Genomic DNA, 23,579 nt, shown 5'->3' with positions numbered 1-23,579 from the left:
TTGTAGAAATTAACTTGCGCCTCTTCCTCTGTTAATACGGTAAAGCCCTCTGGAGCGTCTGGCACCAGGCTACATGTGATACACATTATCCAATGAGCTGCTGTCAGTCTGGGTTGCTGCTGCTGCTACTTTTAGACACAGCAGGCAAACCTGTGGCAAGCCGGGCGATGGGAAAGAAGGAGAAGACGATGAGAAAAAGAGAGCAGAGAAAGTGTGGACTGCCGGAAGAACTGCAGTGAACCAGTGAGAGAAAAGTGAAATGGTGCTCAAAGATGACCCTGCACATTTAAAGGATGTTTGACTAAACTTGCTGCTGTTGATTCTCCACCATGAACAGAATCAAAAATAAATATGGTTCCAGGCTCAAAATGAGCACCTGATATGTGTATAGAATGGCTTTGTCTCCATTCAAACCCAGGTTTAAAGCCTTGCAGGGCAGCATAAAGCCCACTGCTCTCATGAAGACATAAGGAAGGAAGAAAAAAGGTCAGTTCTGGTATTTTATAAAAGATGTGAATCAGGGAATTGTCTAAATACCAAACTGAACGATTGTTGTTCGCTACTTCAAAAAACACTTTAGACTTCAAAGTGAAAAAGTTTTTTTTTTTTTATAAAGTCAATGTACAACATGGATGCATGAAAACCTCATTTTATTTCAGTGTTCAATTTATGTTTAAAGTAACAGATCATTAAAATCAGCGATGTGTCTGTCTCACGGCCAGCTCCAAGGTTTCATTAATACTTTGTAATAAATACATGAATAAAGCACAGTCATAATCAGTTTTGCTCCCGCTCTATTTTTAAATACGCAGTAGAGGTATTTAAACGTAGTAGAGGACATGTACCTGTATATAAAAAATGTGCCCTATAGTCCGGTGCGCCTTATGTGTGTGTTAAATACAGTAATGGCACACATAACTGAGACTGCGCCTTTTAGTACGGTGCACCTTATGGTCGTGAAAATACGGTAACAGATCATTAAAAATGTCTCCGGACCTTTACTGGTTGATGATTTTCTTTATTCGGAGCCCGCCTATTTTAATTGGTTACCCCTGCTCTACAGTTTAACCACATTTTCTTGTTCACCTCCTGCTACAAACCCTGTGTGCAGGTGCAGCGGTGAGCACGCCGCTCTCTAGATAGTCACTCTAGAGCGGGCTACAAAACAGAGCAGCAGAGAACATGTTCAGTTGCACAGCTGTAGTCTGAAGGTAAGAGTGGAACAGGACAGCGAACTGAAGGAAGGTTGTACCTGCAGATTAAAGTGTGTTTCTCAGGGGAAACCTGACCCAGAGGGGAGGGATGGATTCAGACTGGATGTTTTCCTGTTTTGGTCTGTAGCGAACAAGCATTTTTTTTAATCTTTACTCAAATCAGAGGCCAAAGCTCTTTTTTTGTTGTTAGGGATTGATTGGTGAGGGCTTCCATATGACTACTGTGAAAATTGGGAATTAAAAAGCTTTTTTGTACGTTTAAATATTAGCTCTAGTTTTTCCCTTCACTGTCCTTCCAGCAAAACAAAGTAGAGGGAATGTTTTGCAGTTCGCTGTAAATTATGATTCATTGCTATATACTATATATATTTAAAAAACAGTTAACAATTTGTATAATGAAGAATATCAGACTTTCCCCTGATTTATAAGCCCTGCTCTGTTCAGCTGTGAACTCTACAAAAAACAGAGAGCAAAGTGACACGGAAAAGAAAAGCAAACGGCAGGCCGGCAAAGTTTGGCTTGATTCCTTTTCTCCTGGACGCTGGAGGGCCGACAGGAAATTGAAATGATCACTGCAGCCAGATTTTCAAAATAAGTTACCTAAAACATTCAAGACCTTGCCATACTAACAGATTTACGAGTATATTAATGTACAGGCGGGTCTATCAGTAATTACACGTGTTTGATCAGTTATTAGGCTGCACATATAGGGTAATCTGGACCTAAGATTGAACAGTTATAGCAAAATAAATAAGCAATAAATAGAGCTTATCTGCACTCTGGAATATTGTTGATTGTAGACACAAAAAAAAGTAGTTTAAAGAGATTTAAAATCCTTGCTTTTATTACACAATCTCTGCATGTTTTATGGAGCTCATCTGGGTTTTGCATCAGCACAGATTCAGCATTATTCTTAATATTTTCCTTTATTGAATCTCAACCAGGTGCTCAAACCAACTTTTTACCCTTTTCTTCCATCATAAACACTACAAAAAGTTTGAATCTAAATAAGTATTTTTTTTTTCATATAAAAGGTGCATTTGTTCTTGAATTGAGCAGGTAAGTGAGACATTTTACCAATGGAAATAGACAATGTACATTTAAAATAAGAAAAAACTATTACATCGTCTTATTTCAAGTGGATATTATCTTATTTTAAGAGTAAAACAACTCATTTAATTGGCAAATCCTCTTATTTACACTATAATACACTTAATTTATGAAATTTTTTATTTATTTCCAGGTGGTTTTTAGAGTGAAGGTATCTTTCTTTTGGCTGCTTTTCTGATCAACTCTCTCCTTACCGGACCTGCCAGTTGAAGTGGCATTAACTGCACCCGTAGCGTAACTTACAAAGGATAAAACGTAGGTCCTCAAAACCCACTGAAGGTAAATGTTCACACTGGATAATATTTAGGAGCTTCAAAGTGGAGCTGAAAAAAAATAAAAATTGCACAACACACCATCAAGGTTACTTTCAGAAACAAAAACTGCCTCAAAGGCATGTGAGTTTTTCCATCTACTTCAGTTATGCATTGAATTGCGTTGATCTAATCATTAAAATCTCAGGGAAATAAAGCAGTGGTAAATTGTGAAAAGGTTCACAGGGAATGAGTTTACCTGGAAGACTTCAGAGGACCTCCCTGTTCTTTATACCAGTTTGTCATTATAGACTCTTGCTAATATCATTATACCTGTGCTGTTTATTATCAGAAAACTACCACAAGGGATAATTCAGCTCATTTTCAAGGACTTGCCCTGAGATATAGATTTATGGCGCACCAAACATAATGTAACTGTATTCAATTTTTATGCAAAACAAGTAGCAACAGGGAGTTTATTACAGCCGTGGTGCATTTATCCTCATAGTTTTCATTTGAGTGCGGAAATTTAATTCAGACTTATCCTGTGTGACAAACATTATTAGCTCTCCTCCAGCTAGATCACCCTGCTGACTGCAACCAAAGGGGAGTCGAGTGTAAAAGCAGTCTTTGCAACAAGCTGCAAGATGACTTCTCTGATGACTTCTTTCAGCTTTGCTGGGTTTTAGTTCCACATTAATGAGAGTTCGCTTGAAGCAGACGCCGATGATACATTTATAAACTCAGAAGGAACAATTATTTGGATGAGATGGGGAAACAAAGAAGGCAGAACATTTTTTATCCAGAAAAACAAATGAAATCTGCAAGTTTAGACAGAAACCTGCAGATTTAATGACCAAACTAAAATGATCCCTGCATAATTTACAGCAGCTAACCGGGGAAATATGAAAGACTAAACATTCAGAGGATTTCCCCTAAACTGTAGAAACAAAAGGTGTGAAGGAGAACGGGGAGAGAAAAGGATTTCTTGATTTCAAACGTGAGGAGTCGGAGGGGGGGAGGGGGAGCAGATGGATCGGAGTTGCCTGGGTGATTTCTTGCCTTGTGATGTGTGATGAGGAGACGGTGAAGCAAAGACGGCGAGAAATGAAACAAGAGGAGGCAGCAGCAGGAGGAAGGTGGGAATGGTGTGAACAACAACAAAACAACAGAGGAGGAGCGGATAGAAGGAAAGGATGGGTGAATCCACACCTTTACAGATTTATTTGCTGTGTGCGACTAACATGGCTGTACAGTAGCTGGATGCAGGATGATTTTTTTTTTTTAGAGAAGCTGCCAGTTTGCCCAGATGGTGTCTTTATTAATAGAAATGGAGTCCCTCTAAACCCAGAACCAGTTTAGAGACGGGAGACTGCTCGGTCTGGGCAGAGCAGAAAACAATGATGGGGATTACACAAGGTCAGAGCGACAGGACAAAGAAGAAATCAAAGCTTTGAAATTGAACAAAAGCAGAATTCCTTTCTAAAATGTATACTTTATGATACTTTAACTCCACCGTATCATACCAGCTACCCTACGTTTCCCCACTCCTTACACATTTTCGTCCAACTAGAACCACAAAGTCCTATGTATTCTACTGGACCTACACAGAGCAGACTAAAGACTTATAGGGGTATGTCTCAACTAGCTTTTCACAGATACAGACTCAAATATTGACTAATTCTTTTCCAAACTGCTCAGTAGTGGTGATGTTAGTAGAATACAGGCAGTTTAGGTATTTTTCTAGTCTCAGCTGAACCTAGAGGCTTAACTGGGTCATTGAAAACGCTCTGATCTAAAGCAGGAGGGGCGAGTGCGCGTCTCCCCAGACCCGGGCTGCTGTTCTCTCTGTTCTGTGCGCCTCAGAGGGGCTGATCTAAACTGCAGTATATGGGATATTTTACTTTGAAAATGTTCAAATTTACACGCCCTACAGATGTCTGCAGATCGGCCATCTTTACTGCAGTTACCTCAACCAATCCATTATGGAGAACATTATTTAACCAGGAGGTTTCTTGTTTGTTGGTAAAAAAAAAAGCTCCAAACCATGAAGGAGAGTTTGTGCGTTCAGCTGTTTTTATTTTTAGGTAATTAGTTATCAGAAAATCTGCTTTGCTGCTATTAAAATATGTGGCGGGTTGTTGTGTTGCTACTTGCAATGCTGCTGGATTAGATTCTGGCTCGTCGTGCCGAACCGTTTGGCCCCGTCTGATCTGAACCTTTCCTCTGTAGCTCTGGCTCTACTCCCAATTCCCTTCTGGTCTAAATCCCGACTTAAATTCCTATAATTTCTGATCCGCAGAAGGTAATGAATCCCCACAGCATAATCCTGCCACCTCATTGGATCAATATGGAAAGAGTTGATTCAGATTGATGCACACTGGGTGTTTCATATAATTTAAAAAGGTCAGGTCTATTCTCATCTGACCTCAGCTGCTGCTTGTTTAGGCCTGTCATAATCATCATCATCACCATCATCACCACCACCACCACCACCACCACCACCACCATCATCATCATCATCAATAAATCAACTGATTGCAGGATGAAAACCAGCTGCATCAGGTGGCTGATAGATTTAGCTAAAAATCTAAATTGTTACCTCTTTCAACTTACAGTGCAGTTTTATTTTCATTTCCTTTGCACTAACCGACGTTTAGAAGTTTCACTCTGGGGGTTTTCGTTGTTTTTGTGAAATTAAAAGCTTTGCTTCTGCAGAGTCCACTGTTGCAGGACTGCTAACCACATGCATGGATCTCTGCTCTAGCTTTAACTCCCTTTTCCCGTCTGTGTGACCGCAAACCCACTTTAAGCGCATTATTGGCACCCAAAGGGCTGGACGGAGAAAGCAACAGTCTCAGCCTGTTTAAATGTAATCTGACCAAGATGCAGCCCTACTGCATGATATTAAAATGAGCTCAATCATTTATGCTTGTGTATTTTCCTTGTGTTTCCCTCTCTCTTTTGACTTGAAGAAAAGGCTTCATCGGTCTCCACTCACCCCCACTGCCTTCCCCCTTTTCTGATTTCCTTATTGTGTCAAGGAGTGAACTCTTGCGTCAGACTCTTCCAAAAAACACCGCCTCATCATGTAGCAGGGGAATATCATGACTGAGTAGTATAAGCTAACAGGAGAGTAGATTTGGAACCACAGAGGCGAAGGCAACAGCTGCAGTGTGAGAAAAATTTGGATCCAAAGCTAAAGACTTATGAACCACTTAACCTGCGGCATGCTGCACTTGTCAGTAAACAGTTAAATGCAACAAACACGCATCTGAAGTTAAAATGTAATGTTTGATGTGATTTTTTCCAGCTAGTGAAAAAATAAAAAATAAAACACAGCTACAATTCGCTGCCAGTCTCCCCCACAGTGATCACTCCATGGAGCGTTTAATTATCAGGATGTGAAATGGTGCGCGCTCACAGACTGTGTACTTGGCCTGATCTCTACAGACATGCTGCAGTTTTACACTGTTGAAAAGCAGCCATTAAAGAAATAAATGTTTCAAACATTTATTGCTCTCTGAGAGATTAGAGGTGCATTATTCTGCCATTATGTTGACAGATTAGGTCATTTCTGGGACAATTTATTGTCCAGAAAAACATGTTATAGAGATATTCTCCATGTGTTAAACTTCAAAACAGGATTTCTGTTCTTATTGCCCTTCCAAAGTAAAATAATTTTTTTTTATGCAGATTCTACCACCTGAGCTGTAGGCGTCTGCTGCTCCTCCAGTTACCACAGGATTCTATGTTTCTTCTCATCATCCTACCAGCTGGAAGGCATTTCTTTTTGGGCATGCAGTTTCATTATAAACTTACCAATTGAGCTGTGACACGTTTTTACATTTAGATGTTGGTTTCTTTAAAAATATAAACTAAACTCAGCTTTAAAGCCGGGTTTACACTGTGTGAGTTTTTGCCCTTTTCGGGGCGACTTTTCAGAGAATTTGCGAGAATTTTTCAATCGGGCCAACTTTCAGCCTGATTGTGCTTCTTGTAGTATACAGGGGGTAAATAGGGGCGACCAGCCTCCGATTAGGAATCTTAAGGTAGGGAGAACGACCGTCATGGGCAAATCGCTCAGTGCGCAAACAAGGATTCTCCTTCTTCCTGTCAGACAAAAACACAGAAGCATGGCGGGGATATGAGTCAAATGTAGTTCCTTCTGTAAAATTGACAGACCGTAGTAGCCACGTTTGCTCAGCGATGTCTTTGTCCAAATACGTTGTCGCCTTTTCGTTTTAGGGCTTTTGGCAAAAAATCGACAAATGGCCAAGTCGGTGCGTTTCACTCTAGTGAGTTTCATATTCCTCTTCTTCTCGTTTGTCTTCCGGATAGACGAGTCAGAGTAGCTCCATCTCACTGCGGAGCTGAGTCCGACCTGGTTTTTAGGCGTACAGTCTGAGCAGGTAGATTGCATCAGAGCTTCTTGTTGCACAGACATCGTGAGCTGTGAATCTGCGGTTTCGTCGTACAGTGTGAGCTGCAGCTGCATGCAACGATTGAAAAAAATCGCACAGTGTATGCCCGGCTTAAACTTCACTGTATCTTTTTGCCTGATCTCCTGCTGCACGCTTTGGTTTTCAGGAATTTGCCTTTTCAACAATGTTCTCAAACAAACCTTTGAAGCTGGATTTAGTCACACAAACATGAACCGGTACTAATTCGCTAATATCTATCATGTCTTCCTGTATTTTACTGCTGGGCATCAAAGGTAAGGGTTTAAGAAACAAACACGTTACACTTCTGGGATGGTTACTCTTCATAAATATTAAAAAAACATTACGTCCTGTTCCTTCCACTAAACAGCACTACTTTGTGTCGATCCGTCACACGGCATCCAAACAAAATGCGTTGAAGACTGCGGCTGTGATGAGACAGGATGAGAGATAAAGTTGATGAACAGCGAAAGCACAAGGAAAACATTACATGGAGGCTGATTCTGTACAAGCAAAGGTCTCATCTGAAGCTTTGGTAAAAGAAAATAAAGCAGGAGTCTTTTTTTTTTTTAAAAGCTGAACACCGTGGATCCTTTCAGCATTGGAGCAGGATCTTAGGACCAAACAGGTTTACTGGTGTGAAGATTCTCAGATGATTCTCAGGATTCGAAAGATGGCGGCTGCGTGAGTGTTTTGTGTTGCAGACTGCTCTGCCAAACAAACTTTTTTCGAAAGATATGGCCTTCAATTATCTCTAATTACTGAAACATGTTGTAGAACTTAAAGTTATATGAAAATTGCAGCCGACTTTTTGTTTCAAGAAACGTTCTGACGCTTTAGCAAGCCCTAAGATGCAGTCAGGTGCAAATGAAGTTCTCCTGGACGCGCTCCAGCAATTAAAGTCCGAAATGGTGCGTCATTTTGATGCAAGAATGGACACTATCCAGAGTAACTTGGAAACAATAAAGCTCTCGCTTTCAAATTTAGGAGAGCATGTCTCGCAGCTTGAGCAGAGAGTTAGCAGCAACGAGGACAACATCTCTGATTATGGGAAACGAATGGAAGTATTAGAAAAGGAAAACGCATACCTGCGCGCCAAGCTGGATGATATCGAAAACCGAAGCCGGGCTTACAATCTTCGCTTTGTCCACGTTCCGGAAAAATCGGAGGGAAAGGATACTCGTGGATTTATCTCCAACCTGATTGTTCACCTCTTCGGGAGTGAAAACTTCCCTACACCCCCGGCCATTGAGAAGGCCCATCGCTCCCCTGCGCAACAGCAACCCAAGGTGAAGGCGCAGCGCTCCGAGGCGCAGCAAGCAAAGAAGGGGGCAAATCGCCATCCAACACAGCAAACACAGGACAACGTCAAGCCAAGAGTGATCATGGTGAGATTTCTCAGTCTTCAGGACAGAGAGAAAGTCCTTCGACTGGCCAGAGAAAAGCAGCAACTTGTCTACAATGGTGAGCGGATTCATATATTTCCCGACTTCAGTGCGGCTGTGATCAACAAACGGCGTGAATTCGATGACATTAAAAAACAGCTTAAGCAACGTAAACTGGACTATCACATGACTTTCCCTGCTATACTTGTAGTCGATATCAACGGGAAACCTGTGCAGTTTAAAACACCCAACGCTGCGCTTCAGTTTCTGCAGGAAATTGGAAATGCTGACTGACTCAACTTTGAGTTTAGCCTATTGTATATGAGTTCAGAAGATGCTGCAATTGTTTCATACCTTTTTTCCCCTTCTTCTGTTTCTTTTCTTTTTCTTTTTTCTTTTTTTTTTTTTTTCCTTTGAAGGCAATGAATGATATGGAAAACTGAATACTCGTGAAAGACACTCCTTAATTGTCCCTTTGCTCAAAACTGAGATACTTTGCATTTGGTATGATAAGCAGCCCTCTGTTGACATATAGGCCTATTATTGGATTGCACATTTATGTGCTGTTTTGGTGCGCCCTACAACGGGCCTTTCTCTGTTTTAGTTATGATAGATGCTGCCTTTTGTGGACTTAATGGGAAATTAAGAAGTAAAAGAATAATCATAATATTTTGTGTATGCTGGCAGATAGTCTACTTTCTTTTTCGGTCAAGGCTATATATGTGTGTTTGTGTGTGTGTGGTGAGATGTGTGTGTATGTGTGTGTTGCTCTTCTATCCTACGCTGTGTCCTGCTCTCTCTTATTTGGTTCTATTTGAATATGGGTAAAGGTTTATTTATCATTCACTTAAATATCAGGAGCTTACCTCACAAAATTGATCTCCTAAGAGCTTGGCTTTCTTATAACAAACCTGCTGTCATTACTGTTTCTGAAACTTGGTTACAAAATAAAATATGTGATGCTGAAATAAGCCTAGAGGGTTACACCCTATATCGAGCAGATAGAGGCAGTCGTGGTGGAGGTGTTGCTACCTATATATCTTCTACTTTGACCTCAGAGGTTGTTAGTCCAAATGAAAGCCCATTGCACTTTGAGTGCCTCTTTGTGAGACTACGTTTTGATCATAAACAACTGATTATTGGTAATATCTACAGGCCTCCTAACTCTCCTTCCGAATCTATTAATAATATTCTTGCCACTATTAATTCACTTAATTGTTCTGATGAACTTATTGTTCTGGGTGATTTCAACCGAAACTGGCTCGACAGGTCTTCAGCTAAGGAGAAGAGTTTATTGGAAAGCCTGCATCTCACTCAGATAATACAGGAACCCACAAGAGTGGCTGGGAGTTCCAGATCTCTCTTAGACTGGATCTTGGTCACTCATCCCAACAGAATAGCTGATTCTGGTATTTTATCAGATTGCTTCAGTGACCACTCGGTTATCTTCTGTGTATGGAAAATAAGATTGCCACGATTGCCATCTAAAATAATTAAAGTAAGACAACATAAAAACTTTTCTGAAGATTCCTTTATTAATGATTTGCTAAATATCAATTGGTCTAGGTTAGAACTTATTCCTTATGTTGGGGATGCTTGGACTTTTTTTCATACTGAGGTACACAATGTGATTGACAAGCATGCACCATGGGTATCGGTGAAAGTCAAGGGTAGGCATCTACCATGGATTGATGGTGACCTGTTGCATCTTTTTAAGGAAAGGGATAAGGCCTGGAAGCGTTACCAATCAACAAAAGCTATGGTTGATGGGATCGAATATAAGAGATTACGTAATATCTGTACTGTGAAAACAAGGAATGCAAAGTCAAATTACTATAAGACAGCATTGTCTAATGACTTCACTAGTCCAAAACAATTTTGGAAAAAACTTAACAGCTTATTGAATAAACCTGCTGTGAATTCTCCTCTATCGCTTCGTGTAAATGATAAAATTAGTAGTGACCCTGCTACTGTGGCTGATGCATTTAACCAACATTTTTCCTCTGTAAGCAAATTATGCCCATCTAATCTATTCCATTCCAATCTTGTAAATTCACCAGTAGCCAATACTTCTTTTACACTAACTACAATAACTCCTACTGAAGTGCAACAGGCTATCTCTGATACTAAATCTGGTAGTGCTGGTCCTGATGGTCTGGAAATTAAGTTTATTAAGATTGCATCTCACATCCTGGCATTTCCACTATGCTATCTATTTAATTTATCCATATCCACATCTGAAGTTCCAGCCATGTGGAAGTATGCTAGAGTAACACCTATACATAAAAGTGGTGATCCACTTGACCCAAATAACTATAGACCAATTTCGATTATTAATACTGTGGCAAAAATATTTGAAAAAATTATTTTTAAGCGATTGTTTAAATATGTCAATGACTTCTCTGTCCTTTCTGAGATGCAATCAGGTTTCAGACCAAACTACTCTACCACTACTGCCCTCACAAAGTTTGTCAATGATGTTACATCCTCTTTAGACAATAACATGCCTACTGGAGCAATATTTATAGATCTCACCAAGGCTTTTGATTTGGTCAATCACTATTTACTTCTTGACAAACTGCATGGTATCGGTCTGTGTAAGCAGTCACTTTTTTGGTTTAATTCTTATCTTCATTTAAGACGTCAGTCGGTGGCTTTCAATGGCTGTCTTTCTCAGTACACAGTTATGGAAAATGGGGTTCCGCAAGGTTCATGCTTAGGCCCTCTGTTGTTCTCTATATTCATAAATGACCTTCCAAAAGTATGCTCAAACTGTAATATCCTGCTGTATGCTGACGATACAGTTATTTACTCTGCTAAACCTGACATTAGTTTGATTGAGTCTTCATTGCAATCAGACTTTGATGATATTCAGAAGTGGTTTACAGCGAATGGGCTCATACTTAATAAGACTAAGTCTTACAGTATGCTTTTTGACAACAGGACAACCCGTTTTAAGCAAGATCATACTCTGTCAATAAGGTTTCTGGATGATACTCTTATGGAGAATGTGGAAGAATTTAAATATTTGGGCCTACTGCTTGACTCCAATCTTTCCTTCAAGTCACATATTGACTCCGTTGTCAAGAAAATTAATTTCAATCTTAGACTCTTATATCGCTCTATAAATTGTTTCACTCAACAGATCAGACTACGAATTGTAACACAGCTTTTATTTCCAATCCTTGATTACGCTGACATTGTGTATATGAATACAACAGAATCACACCTTAAATCTCTAAATGTTGTTTTCAACAGTCTCTGTCGATTTGTGTTGAGATGCCCATACCTTACCCACCATTGTCACATGTATCAGCAACTTAACCTCTTATCACCTAAGACTAGACGGCAGTTACACTGGTTTCAGTTTATTTATAAATGTTTTTTCTTTAATTATCCATCCTATTTACAAAACCATTTGAATCCATATAGGTCTACTTATGGACTTAGACATCTTGATCATTTGTTCTTTTCTGTTCCAAGAATATCTAAAGAAATAGGAAGACGTGCCTTCAGATTTAAAGCCCCTTCTGACTGGAATAGCTTACCCAGATCACTGAGATCAATTTCATCTTTTCCTCACTTTAAATCATCCTTATTAAGTTTTCTGCATTCAAGAGACCAGTGCACCTGCTTTCCTGGCCGTGGTCCTTAAAACAAAACAAAACAAAAAGTTATGTACCTGCTGCTGTACCTATATTCATGTGTGCGGTTGTGCATATATACATGCTTATTTTTCCTTCTTATCTTTTTTATTTATTTAACTGATTTTCCAATTGTGGGTTTTCTCCTGAGTACTTTACTTGTATTTTATTCTTATTTTATTTCTGCTTAGTGTTCTATATATATAGATACATATATTTTCTATTTGTTTGTTTACCTGCATAAATATATTTGTGTAGAGATGTTGGACTGTTTAGCTTGTAGTGATGAAGAGCTTTGGTATGGATGTGTGACTGTGTGTATTGTTTGTCTCTGTTGTTCTTGGGACCCCCTCGAAAACGAGATGGATCATCTCAAGGGGCTATCCCTTAATAAAAGAATTGAATTGAATTGAAAGATGTTCAAATGAAAGAAGCCAATAAGAAGGCAGAGAGTCCAACATGCAGCATCTGTTTAAAGCTGTCATCACAGCAGACAGGTTACCAACACATGAGATAAAGCTGGAAATGTGCTCCTAAACATCTCCTCCACTCCGCAGATCTGCTCTCAATTATTAATTTTGCTTTAGTCGACCATCTTACTCCAGACCATCTCATACATTTGGAATTAAGTGAATTGGAAAATTAGTAATTCAGCTGATAAAGTTCAGAACCAAGAGCTTAAATTTTAAATGCATCTGCTGTAGAGCTGCACTTGTTTTCATTATTAGAAAAATAAATAGAGGAGAAAACAAAAAGACACACCATGAAGCGGAGTTAGAAAGCCAGAGAAAATGCGACCCTTAAAGAGGAGCAGTCGCAGGTCGCCGACACTGATCAGAGGGTTAGTTAAAAGCTCTGCATGTCGCCATCAAAGCCGAAAGGTTTTTTAGTATTTCCCCCGTCTGGACAGGCAGACAGAGGCCTTTTTTACCGGCTGCAGGCTGCGGACCGTTGTTACTGGGTGTGGACTTATTCCCAAATACAGCATCGAAATCTACAGTCATGGCTGGGGTGGGCTGCTGCAGTGGCTGGCTCTCCGCTCCTGAGGAATGCAGTTAAAAATGACTGAGTAAGGCTGACTGTGCTGCTAGAGCTACATGTAAGAGCAGATGGAGCAGCTTCTCCATCAACATTTCTACAGAGGGCACTGAAGGATGTGTGTACAGACTGACTGTGTGTGGAAAAAACAAAGTTCCAGCTTTGATGTAGACTAATCCCATTAGATTTAGGCCTCTGGACTGTCTTCTATTGTTGTTCATTTGAACATTGGGATTCTGCGCAGGCTGCTGATAAAAAAGGCTTTCAGTGAACAGTTAAATCCGTGCAGGAAAAAAGTCCACGGATCTACCTTTGCACTAAAACGTCACTGCAGCCGTCACTGTGGATGGATGATAAAACACCAACACTAGTTTAATGACTAGAGGAAAGGATCAAACTCAAGACTGTGGGAACTCTGTGATTAACAAACTGCCACAACATTCAGGAGCTTTTCCTGTTCAGGGTTTGGTTAATTTTATATTATACACATGTAGACAAAACTGATGGTTCCAACCATTTAATGAGAGAAAAAAAAAACCACAATGGTCACGGAAATCATTTGAATCTGACAGAAAGAATAAATAAAAAGATAAGAAAATGAGAAAATGTCACTGCTTTTCAATGATGCTTCAATAAAATAATTAAAAAAATTAATGAAACAGTCCTGGACAAAATTTGTGGGATTCTCAACTTCATTTTTTTTTTTTTGCTGAACCTTTTAAGGCAATCAGTGCCATCAAGCGATTCCTGTAACCGTCAATTAGACTGCTGCTCCTCTCAGCAGGTATTTTATTCAACTCCTCATGAGCAAAATGCTTCTAAAGCTGCTCCTTTTCTAGACAGGATGGTTCTGATCCTTCTAAAGATATGTGAGAAGGAGGATTTTAAATTCCAAAATAGAATTTAAAATCCTCCTTCTCACATATAAAGCCTTAAATGGCCAAGCTCCATCTTATATCAGAGATATGGTTGTTCCTTATGTTCCTAACAGAGCACTTCATTCTCAATCTACAGGTTTACTAGTGGTTCCTAGATATTCTAAAAATAGAATGGGAGGCAGATCTTTTAGTTATCAGGCTCCTCTCCTGTGGAACCAACTACCAGTTTTAGTCTGGGAGGCAGACACCCTGTCTACTCTTAAGGCTAGGCTTAAACTTTCCATTTTGATAAAGCTTAGAGTTACACTGCTATAGACTTAGACTGCTGGAGGACATAGGGAACCCTTTGTATCTCTGCTTCTTTTTCTATCTCTGCTTCTGTCTCCTTGAACCCCAGTCGGCTTGGCAGATGGCCGCTCACACTGAGCCTGGTTCTGCTGGAGGTTTCTTCCTGTTAAAAGGGAGTTTTTCCTCTCCACTTTTGCTACAAACATGCTTAGTCTGAGGGATTGCCTTCGAGTCGAAGAGTAAATACAATCAACTGGTTTTCCTTTGACAGGAAACTTTGAACCAGTCTGACTGTATGATCTGGTTGAATTGTCTCTAAGCAAAGAAACTACCTCAGATCTGAATTACCTCTGGTCAATAGTCTCAAGTCTTTTTTCTGCCTCTATCAGGCTTTCCTCAAGGATTACCCAGTATTTAGTCTGATCCATCTTCTTTTTTCATTTAGGTAGCTCAAGAGGATTTAGGTCAGGGTTCATAGAGGGCTGCTTCAGAAAGTTGGAGAAAGTTATATATTTTTTCCTAATCTGTCCATAGGATACTCTCCCAGAAGCTCTGCGATCTGTCAACATGAAGTTAAGCAAATTCCATTGTTTTTTATTCATTTTTTATTTGGTGTCGCTTCTGTTCATCTACTATTAAATCCACTTTGGATCAAACAACAACAGATGGTGCGATCTGACACAGATGTTCCTGGAGACTGTAGTTCAGCTATAATCCCTTTAGAATAATTTCTGCTCTCTGTGTTCTCTCTGGTTCTCTTTAATTTGTCATCAATTGTCCTCCTGCAGCCACATCCAGGGAGGTTAGCTGCAGTCTCATTAAGCTAAAATTTCTTAATGTGTAACTGAAGTCAAAGAAACATCAAGCTGTTCCGAGATGCTTATAGAACATTTATCATTTAATATGCTAGTCTATAATTTCCTATCTAATTTCCTTTCCTCTGTCCAGGTAGAGTGCGGTACACACCATGTTACCAAACAGCCCAGTGACTACCTGTAGCCTAATATATGGACAGGCTCATTTACTCATGCAAAGATAGTAGAGATGATGTGGTGCTGATTAGTGGATGCACATTGACTTAACGCGTCCCTTTGGACACATTATTTAATATTTTTTAAGGCTATAATCATTTTCGTCCAAACTTTTCTAATTAGTTTATTAATTTAAATTATTCTGTTGAAGCATGATTGCAAAAACTATTTCTGACCTTTTTGCTGGTGAAGATTCTCAGTCATTCAGGTCAGAGTCATTTCAAAAAAGTTAAAAAAAAATTTTGAATTGAAAAAAGTTCCTGGATAGGAAGTGAAATGTCTTCAAACTTCCAAAGTCCAGTGTTTTTATTTATTTTATTTGTTTTCATTTCATTTACATAGAGTTTTTATTTCTTATTACCTTTGACCATTGTGGGTTGCTTCTTTCATTAATTAATGGGTACAAACAGTTTAGTCCATATGTCTAAATTCAATTCAAATCAAAAATACTTTATGAATACCAGAAGGTAAATAAAATATAAAATGAGTTTAGATTCTTGAATTTAATTTTACATCCCTAAATATTAAAAATAAATAACAAATGAGTAAATCCCTGCTAACCTAACAGCTAACGGCTGATTTCTTCAAGATTCTGCCCACTTTAACAGGCAGAGCTTTGTTATCAAGCAGTCCTTCAACAAAATAAAACCCACTGTGACCCCTTTTCATTCACCTCAACTGATCTCCTGAACAAACATCTAATCACTTTGTGCAGATTGCTGCCTTGATGTACAGAAAATAATGGGGAGCAATGGAGTCGGAACCACAGACGATGACATCCAGTCTCTTACAAGCAGCTCCTACTTTGAAATCCAGCCAAGCGCCTTCAAAATAGCTTCAGCATAATCCTGTAACATAAAGCCTTTAATACCCCCACACTACCAGAGCTTCTAGATGCATCATTGTGCTACACTTTGATTTAAGACAGCTGATAGCGAGCTGAAATGTCAGCCTGCTTCCTTCTCTCTTTCTCCCCCCCCCAGGAACACACAGGGCAAAGCTAATATATGAACACCTACGCTGGGGTTCACTTTCTACCACAGCCACATTTTCCACCCTGACAAACATGTAAAATGAAAATGAAGGGCGACGTCTCCTGTGTTCGGTTCATTTGGACATTTGGAGAGTGAGACCCAAGAGGAAGACATTTAAATCACAGAGCTGGCAAGATCCAGCATCAACGTGGAATTGCATTCACCCACAGGCTAGACTGATCTAAATATATAGTTCTGTACATAAAGGTTCAAATGTGAACAAGAATTCTCACACCCACTGGTGAAACACAGTGGAGGATTAGTGATGCTAAGGGCTGTTTGTCTTCCAAAGGCCATCAGAACCTTGTTATTAAAAAGTAAAGCATCATAAATGTGCTGAAAAACCATTTTGATATAAATCAGAATTAAGAGCAGAAAGCAGAATATTAATAAAACAACCTTCCTGCATAGTCACGTCAGCCACTCAACGAAAATACTCAAAATAAAGATTGTATTTTGTAAAATGTAAACACTACTGCATATAAAATAATATTCCCAGATCTATTTTACTGATCTAAAGAAAAAAAAGGAGGATAACTGAATATTTTAGCATTGAATTGACTTATATTCTTGTGAATCTGTTAGAGACAGCCATGTCCTATGCCCTTGCTGGTGCCTTCATGTGTGCGTTCAAAGCTTACCTCCCCAGGCACTGTTGGCGTTGGAGATGGAAGGAGTGCTCTGCACAGCGGGGATGAAGGCCGGCTGCAGATCAAACAGGTCACTATTCAGGTTGGGGACGCTGAGGAGCAACACAAACCCAGCAGGGAAGAGTTAAAAAAAAAAGAAAAGAAAAATATTGAGTGAAAAAGAGGAGGTAAGGAGAAAGTGGGGGAATAAATCAAGACATCAGGAGAGGAAAAGGTATAGAGAAATGAAAGGAGACAGAGAGAGAGTATTAATATTTAATCAACTGAGCATAAATAGCTAAATTCGCCACTAAAAACCTTGGTTTGTCACAGATCAAGATTAATCCCCTCTCTCTGCAGGGCTGTAAAATCTCCCCCCTGAGCCATAAAACAGTTAGCGGCAGTAAATTCACAGTGTGTAAATTCTTCTCTCGATTAATAAATCCAAATAATACTTTTTCTGTTTCCTGGGAAGGAATCCGAGAGATTTCTGAGCTTCCGAATGCAAACTGACGTAGAAGCAGCAGACGTTCAAGTCCCTGGCAGATTTCTGCCACAGTGGGAGGCTTCTCTCTTAAGCTTTTATAAACAACCAGGCGATTAAGAACGATCTCATTGTTAAACTCAAAGAAGCTCCTAGTTTATAGACTAACTGCACACAGTATGAAATATTTCAATCACCCTTGCTAATTTCAATGATACCATTAAAGGTCATTATCAGGGAGACTGAAATACCTTCTATAAAACTGAAATACCTTCTATAAAACCTTGGATGAGAGAAATGTCAATGTGTGTCAAATTAGAAAAGTTAACCTTTATAGTCAGAGAATTTGAAGAAATATAGACACCCTTAATGGACTTTCTTAAAGTCGTAGGGAAGCGGCCGTTCCAAATGTTGCATTTCCGAATTCTCCCGAGTGGTGCACGACTTTACACGAGTGAATAAGGTGAATGTGATTGATTTTTATCAAGGGGGTAGGATTGCTGTGGTGGAATATTCGCAAGCATGTTTGGTTGTGGCCGGTTTGTCGGAAGCATCTTGCTAACCAGTTAGCAGCTTAGTGCTTGCAGGTTCTCAATGGGAAATTCCATTGGGACCAAGTAGCACTAAATTGGTGACTTAGAAACTACACTGTCAAAGAACGCTATGGAAAGAGGAAACATGCAAGAGGAGGAGAGTTTAGTGTCGCAGGTCGTGGATGAGTCTCCTCTGTCATACATTTTTTATAAAAAAATGTAGGTAAATAAATTATTCTTATTTTTTATTTCAACCGTTGCGTTTATTAGCTGCGAAATATGATTCAAGATGCTATGACCAAATTAATTTGACTGACAGATGACCAGCTGAAATTAGGTGTTCAAGTGAATGTAAAACTAACTGGTCTGCATAAGATGACTAAAAAAAAAACAATAACAACAACAAAAACAACACAGATTTTAAGACAGGATTTTTTTTTTTTTTTTTAATAGAAATGTTCTAACTTTTGGGACAATATGGTCTGATAAAGAGTACATTTCTATACATGTTTAAGCCAGAATTATTTGACATTTATTTTTGATTTCCCTACAACTTTAAGCAACAGTAGATTGTATTTATTTGTAAGGCTATTGAGTGTAAAAGTTTTATTAATTTAATTGTTACTGTTTTATGTACGTGCTCTTTTTAATAAAAATTTTTTTTTTTTTTTATTAAATTCTTTTATTTCGTTTTGTATGTGTGTATGCAACGAGGTTTGCCTGCTCTTCATTGTGCAAATTGTGCAACACATGTTTTTTTAAGTACTCTTATTGGAAATAAAAAAAAGACATTGTTTAAAAAAAAAAGAAAAAAGGTCAACATCAGGGAAAAAGGCTGTTCAGGGTGTCGTTATCAGGCCTACTGATGGAACGTTAATTGAAAGGAAGAAATCAAAGGTAACGGCAGCGTTTATGGGATCAAATGTGTGAAGCTCAGAGCATATAACCTAAGCTACAACATTAGCTACATTTACATGGACACTAATATTAGGATTGAAGGCCTGATTAGATCAACAATATTTAATGTTAAAATGTTAGACTGAATATTTTAATCAGATTTGGTCCGATGGGAAAGAAGTTTCCTTCGAAACGAGAGGGGGGGTGTTATTGATGTCTGCCTGTCCGATTACACACCCATTCTGACCTTTGGTGTAAAATAGTCTCTACTGCTTATGCCTGCAACATCAGCGGGACAACTTAATGGAAAATTAAGACAGTTTGGTGCATGCTTAAATGATTTAATTTGATGTAAAATTTGGTGCATGTATACACACACATCAGAACCATGCTTCTGTGTTTACATCTAAGAGAAAGAAGAAGAAGAATCCTTATTTGCCCACTAAGCGATTTGCTAATGACGGTCGACTGAAAATCAAACATGTTTGATTTTCTCCCGACCTCACGATTCCTGATTGGGAGGTCTGAAAGTCAGCCCGATCGGAAAATTCCAGCACGACTGGAAAGTCGGTCCGAATAGGGCAAAAAAAAGTGTAAGCCCGGCTTAAACACATTTACAATTTCTGATCAACAAAGGATTACATTAGATGGAGAAATTTGTGGATGTAAACGAAACAAATGAGAGTAAATTTGGGATTTCCTGATCACATATGGAGTTTGGAAATCGTTCCAATAACAGCCAAAACAAATAGTTTAATATATCAGCCTGGATCTAGAATTTCCATATAAGCACACTGATAGAAACGCTCTGCTTCTGTTTTAAGGTTGATAGAATCTAATATTTATATATTGTTCTTTGAGTATGTGACCAATGTTCCACACTGCTAAATAATAAAGGTATTTAGGATTCATTGTGTTATCATATCAGGTATTTATATCTTTATCTAATTTGAAATTCAAGAGTTATATAGGGACATAAAGTAAATGTTTTATTTCAAATAGAAATGAAGTTTCCTGATCCTAGAGGAACGCTTGTGAGAGAAGGAATCCAAGTATCTAGAGTCAGTGATGATTTGGGAGGCAGATCTGCTGCTGATGCTCCACTGTGTTTCATCAGTCCAAACGTTTACAGTAACCAAGCTTTCCTCTACGCCTAACATAACAGCTGCATACAATATGTGCAATATCCTTCTCTCTCACTGTGTAATAACAAATGCCAACTACTGTGTACTTTACTTATCTAAAAGGTCAGTACATTTCTGCAGTGCAAGTGCAATAATCCAAGTACTATGTAGTCTCTACTGTGCAGATATTTTAATATCTAAAGGAAACATATTCCAGGACATTACAATTTTTTAATGCTCTCTTGTACTATATACTCTTTTTATATTGTCTGTTGTATGTTTTTCTCTTTTTATATTGTCTGTTGTATGTTTTTCTTTAATGGCATCTTGCTTTAACTCTTTGTATCTTTGCATCTCTGTATAATCTACTGGAACCAGAATTTCTCTGAAGAAGTAATCCCAAGGGATAAATAAAGCTGAGTCTAAGTCCAAACACAATGGATGCAGGATGCCCAATGACCATTTAACAACACAAAATACTGTACAGTATTATTACTATAAAGGCTTGATCAAGTAATTATTCAGAGAGTGACATGGTCCACATAATTAGGCTATAAAAAATATAGGTTTTAGTTGGTTTTACCTTGTTTGATATTTTAAATTAGTGTTTTTTTTTACTGGCTATAATCCGGAAATGAAAAGCCTTTGAGCTCCTGAGTGTAATGAACATAATAATGAGTTTCAGTTTTAATCTATTTAATGAAATGGACAAACTTTCTGAGCATATTCTAAGTCATTGAAATGCACATGTAGATTCATAGCAGCTGGTTTAAGGGATTCATTTTAATTAGCATTTTTTAAATGCAATAGATTCTATGTGCATTATATGCTTCATCAGATCAGATCAGGGCTGCAGATACGAAGATTTTTGAAATTTTTACCAAAACAACCTGAACTAGGATAAAACAGAATAAACTGATCGGCTGCAGATTCCTTTAAAAACGTGTCGGTTTATCAGAAAAATGAAGGAATTTTAATAGCATGAGCAAACTCCTGATGGCGTCTGCCTTAGCTTGTGCACCTGTTTGCATTCAGCGCGGAGCCAAACAACTCCGGGGTCTGTGAGATGTGGTTGTTGTTGTTGGCGCTGCCGACCGACTGGCTGCTGGGGGAGGCAGAGGGGGGAGTCTGCATGCTGATCTCCTTCAGGCGCTGGTCCTGGAAGACACAGACATCAGACGTGAGTGGAGTGAAGATGACAGCGCAGCGTGCAGAGAGGCTCGGCTGTCCTGGATCCTCACAGGCTTTGGAAATGGACACAAAAGATTAATTCATCTCTAAGAAGTTCATGACAACAGCTTATCTGACTCATCAACATAACAGGGACAAAACAGAAAGTTAAACAGCTGCCTTTGGGTTTAATGTTTGGCTTTTTTTAAGCTGAAAGACTGAGAATATGACCCCTGCTCTATGAAGGAGCCGACCCCGTTCTGTCGGGGTTCTGTGACCCAGGTGCTGCTGAGAACAGCTTCATTCTCTGGTGAGGCAAACATCAGCACAGTCTGTCCACCGCTAAAACGGACACATTATGCATTTTAATATAACTTCATTCTGGCTGGTGATGCCGCCAATAGATGTGAAAAAAATGAGGTGACAAGAAGAGCAGGGTTTGTTTTCGTTACGCTGCTGACATCTGGGAAACGGAGCGAAGCTTCTGGATCGATCTCAGGTGAGAAACGGGGAGGAAACCGGAAAAACATGAGACACTGCTTCCTTTTCCAAGAACTTTTCACACTTTCCCACATTTACGATGTGGTTTTAATAGGCGAAAGTGTTGAAAATCACATTTATTTGACTTCAAAGTATAAAAAAGTCAATTTGTCGACTAATAGTTAATCCAGAAATTAAGAAAATAATCCTAACCTCTTATGCTTATAATCTCACATCAAACATCAGACCTTTTCATTTGCTCTACAGGGATCCATCCAAAAGTTTTCTTTTTTTTTTAATCCAGGAATCCGCAGTGGGAGATTTCCTGAAAATCCCCTCTTTGGGAAAACAAACCGTGTGCTCGACGAATGAGGCAATTTCCAGCGGAGCAGTCAGGCAGGTTATTGGTATGGAATGAAAACACGGCTCCTCCGAGCGCCTTCATGTGGTTTATTTACACAAGGCCAGACAGAGGTTTTTATTCTGTGCACAACTTTAGGGTGAAGAAATGTTCTGAGTCACTTTACAACCTCTGCTGCCTTTAAAGGATTCAGAGCGGATTAATAAAACAGAATCTCCCTCTGATCCGGCCTCCTGCTCATTTCTATTCCGACAGAGTAGAGAGGAGGGAAAAAAATAACAACTGCTGGTATTGTTTGGACTAAAGCCCCAGCTGGACAGTAGCTAAGCGTGTAAGTGTGTTTTTGTACGGGTATGTGGAACCATATGGACACCAGAGAGCAAACAGCTGGATGGGGAAGCTTTCAGATGACCCCAGATTTCTTATTCAGCTTAATCTCTGCTCTCCTTTCTAAAAAAAAAAAAAGATTCAGTGGGACAAACCAAGGGCACAGAGTAAACAGCAAAGTTAAATTTAATCAAACAGATGGAGACACCCAGGCAACACACTGTGGATAATCTCACATGATTCATGTACACAAGAGGCTGGCGGGAGCCGACGCAGACCGCACTGCTGAGCAAAGTGCACATATTCCTTACTAGATGCTACACATCAGCTAAAGCTTTAGTACACACACACAAACTGGCTCTGAGCTGCTGTGTGCCTGGGTTGCAGTTCCCACTGAGCTCTTACTCAATTACAGTTTGCTGCGAGGCAGGACTCCCAGCGCTGGAGTGAAAAATGCCGACACATTCTGTGGCGTATGAAGCCTCTGGCCTTTTATTTTCAACTGGAGTTTAGACCTCAAAGAAGTAGAACTCAGCGGATGGGCCATCAGCATTTGTGAGCTCCAGCACACAGCGGGCCGTGTTGTGCAGAGGCGTACAGTGTGTAGAAATGGAGAATCAGGCTGCTGCTTTTACACATTACAACACTGGAATGAAACCATGTTCATTTCACTAGAAACTTCACGAAATGTTACGGTCGGTTCAGTATTTTCTAAACCAGGGTTAGTACAGGAATGTGCAACCAGGGCTCGGTGTTAACCATCGCACGATCTCCGGGGCAAGTAGTTTTTATTGTTATGAGTACAAATTTCATTGCAAGTGCAATGATCGCAAAAAAAAAAATTACTTATCACTCAAAATTACTTTAAAATCACCGACATTCGATGAAAACGACCAAGAAGCGTTGCCGGCGCCATTTTTGTTTTTTTGTAAGCATTCTGGCGTGATTTGAAAAAGCCGGGTGATTTTCCACCAGATTGAGTGATTTTTGTCCACCTAGCGGTAATTTTGATGTAGTTACCAAAACGACAAACAGCTGCATTTATTTTATTTATTATTATTATTATTTTATTTTCAGGGAAAACTAATCCTGAGTCAGTTGAAAGTCAGGGAATTCTGAAATTATGTTAGACTGTGGAAACCCTGTATAAAATAACTGTATGATTCTCTAGAAAAGTCACATTATATTAATAGTATTATCTTGTGTAAACATACTGTGACTCTAAAATAAAAGTTATTCATTTGTGACATTGACTTCTG

At 39.2% G+C, this 23,579-nt stretch overlaps 1 protein-coding gene across 1 annotated transcript in view; it reads right to left on the bottom strand.

Moving 5' to 3' along the window:
- Positions 1–23,579, bottom strand: part of si:ch211-200p22.4 (phosphatidylinositol-binding clathrin assembly protein) — a 143,028-nt gene that overhangs the window by 22,615 nt on the left and 96,834 nt on the right. Inside the window, exons 12-14 of the mRNA XM_038302106.1 lie at positions 21,004–21,140; positions 16,957–17,057; positions 12,978–13,088 (exon numbers count right to left, since the gene is read on the bottom strand). Coding sequence (XP_038158034.1) covers positions 12,978–13,088; positions 16,957–17,057; positions 21,004–21,140 — 349 coding nt within the window. The remainder of the gene's footprint in view (positions 1–12,977; positions 13,089–16,956; positions 17,058–21,003; positions 21,141–23,579) is intronic.

The sequence above is a fragment of the Cyprinodon tularosa genome, unplaced genomic scaffold (assembly GCF_016077235.1).
Source record: "Cyprinodon tularosa strain WSP-4 unplaced genomic scaffold, ASM1607723v1 ctg482, whole genome shotgun sequence".
Lineage (NCBI taxonomy): Eukaryota > Metazoa > Chordata > Actinopteri > Cyprinodontiformes > Cyprinodontidae > Cyprinodon > Cyprinodon tularosa.
Note: the sequence above shows the minus strand (reverse complement) of the source record. Positions and strands in the feature narration are given on the sequence as shown.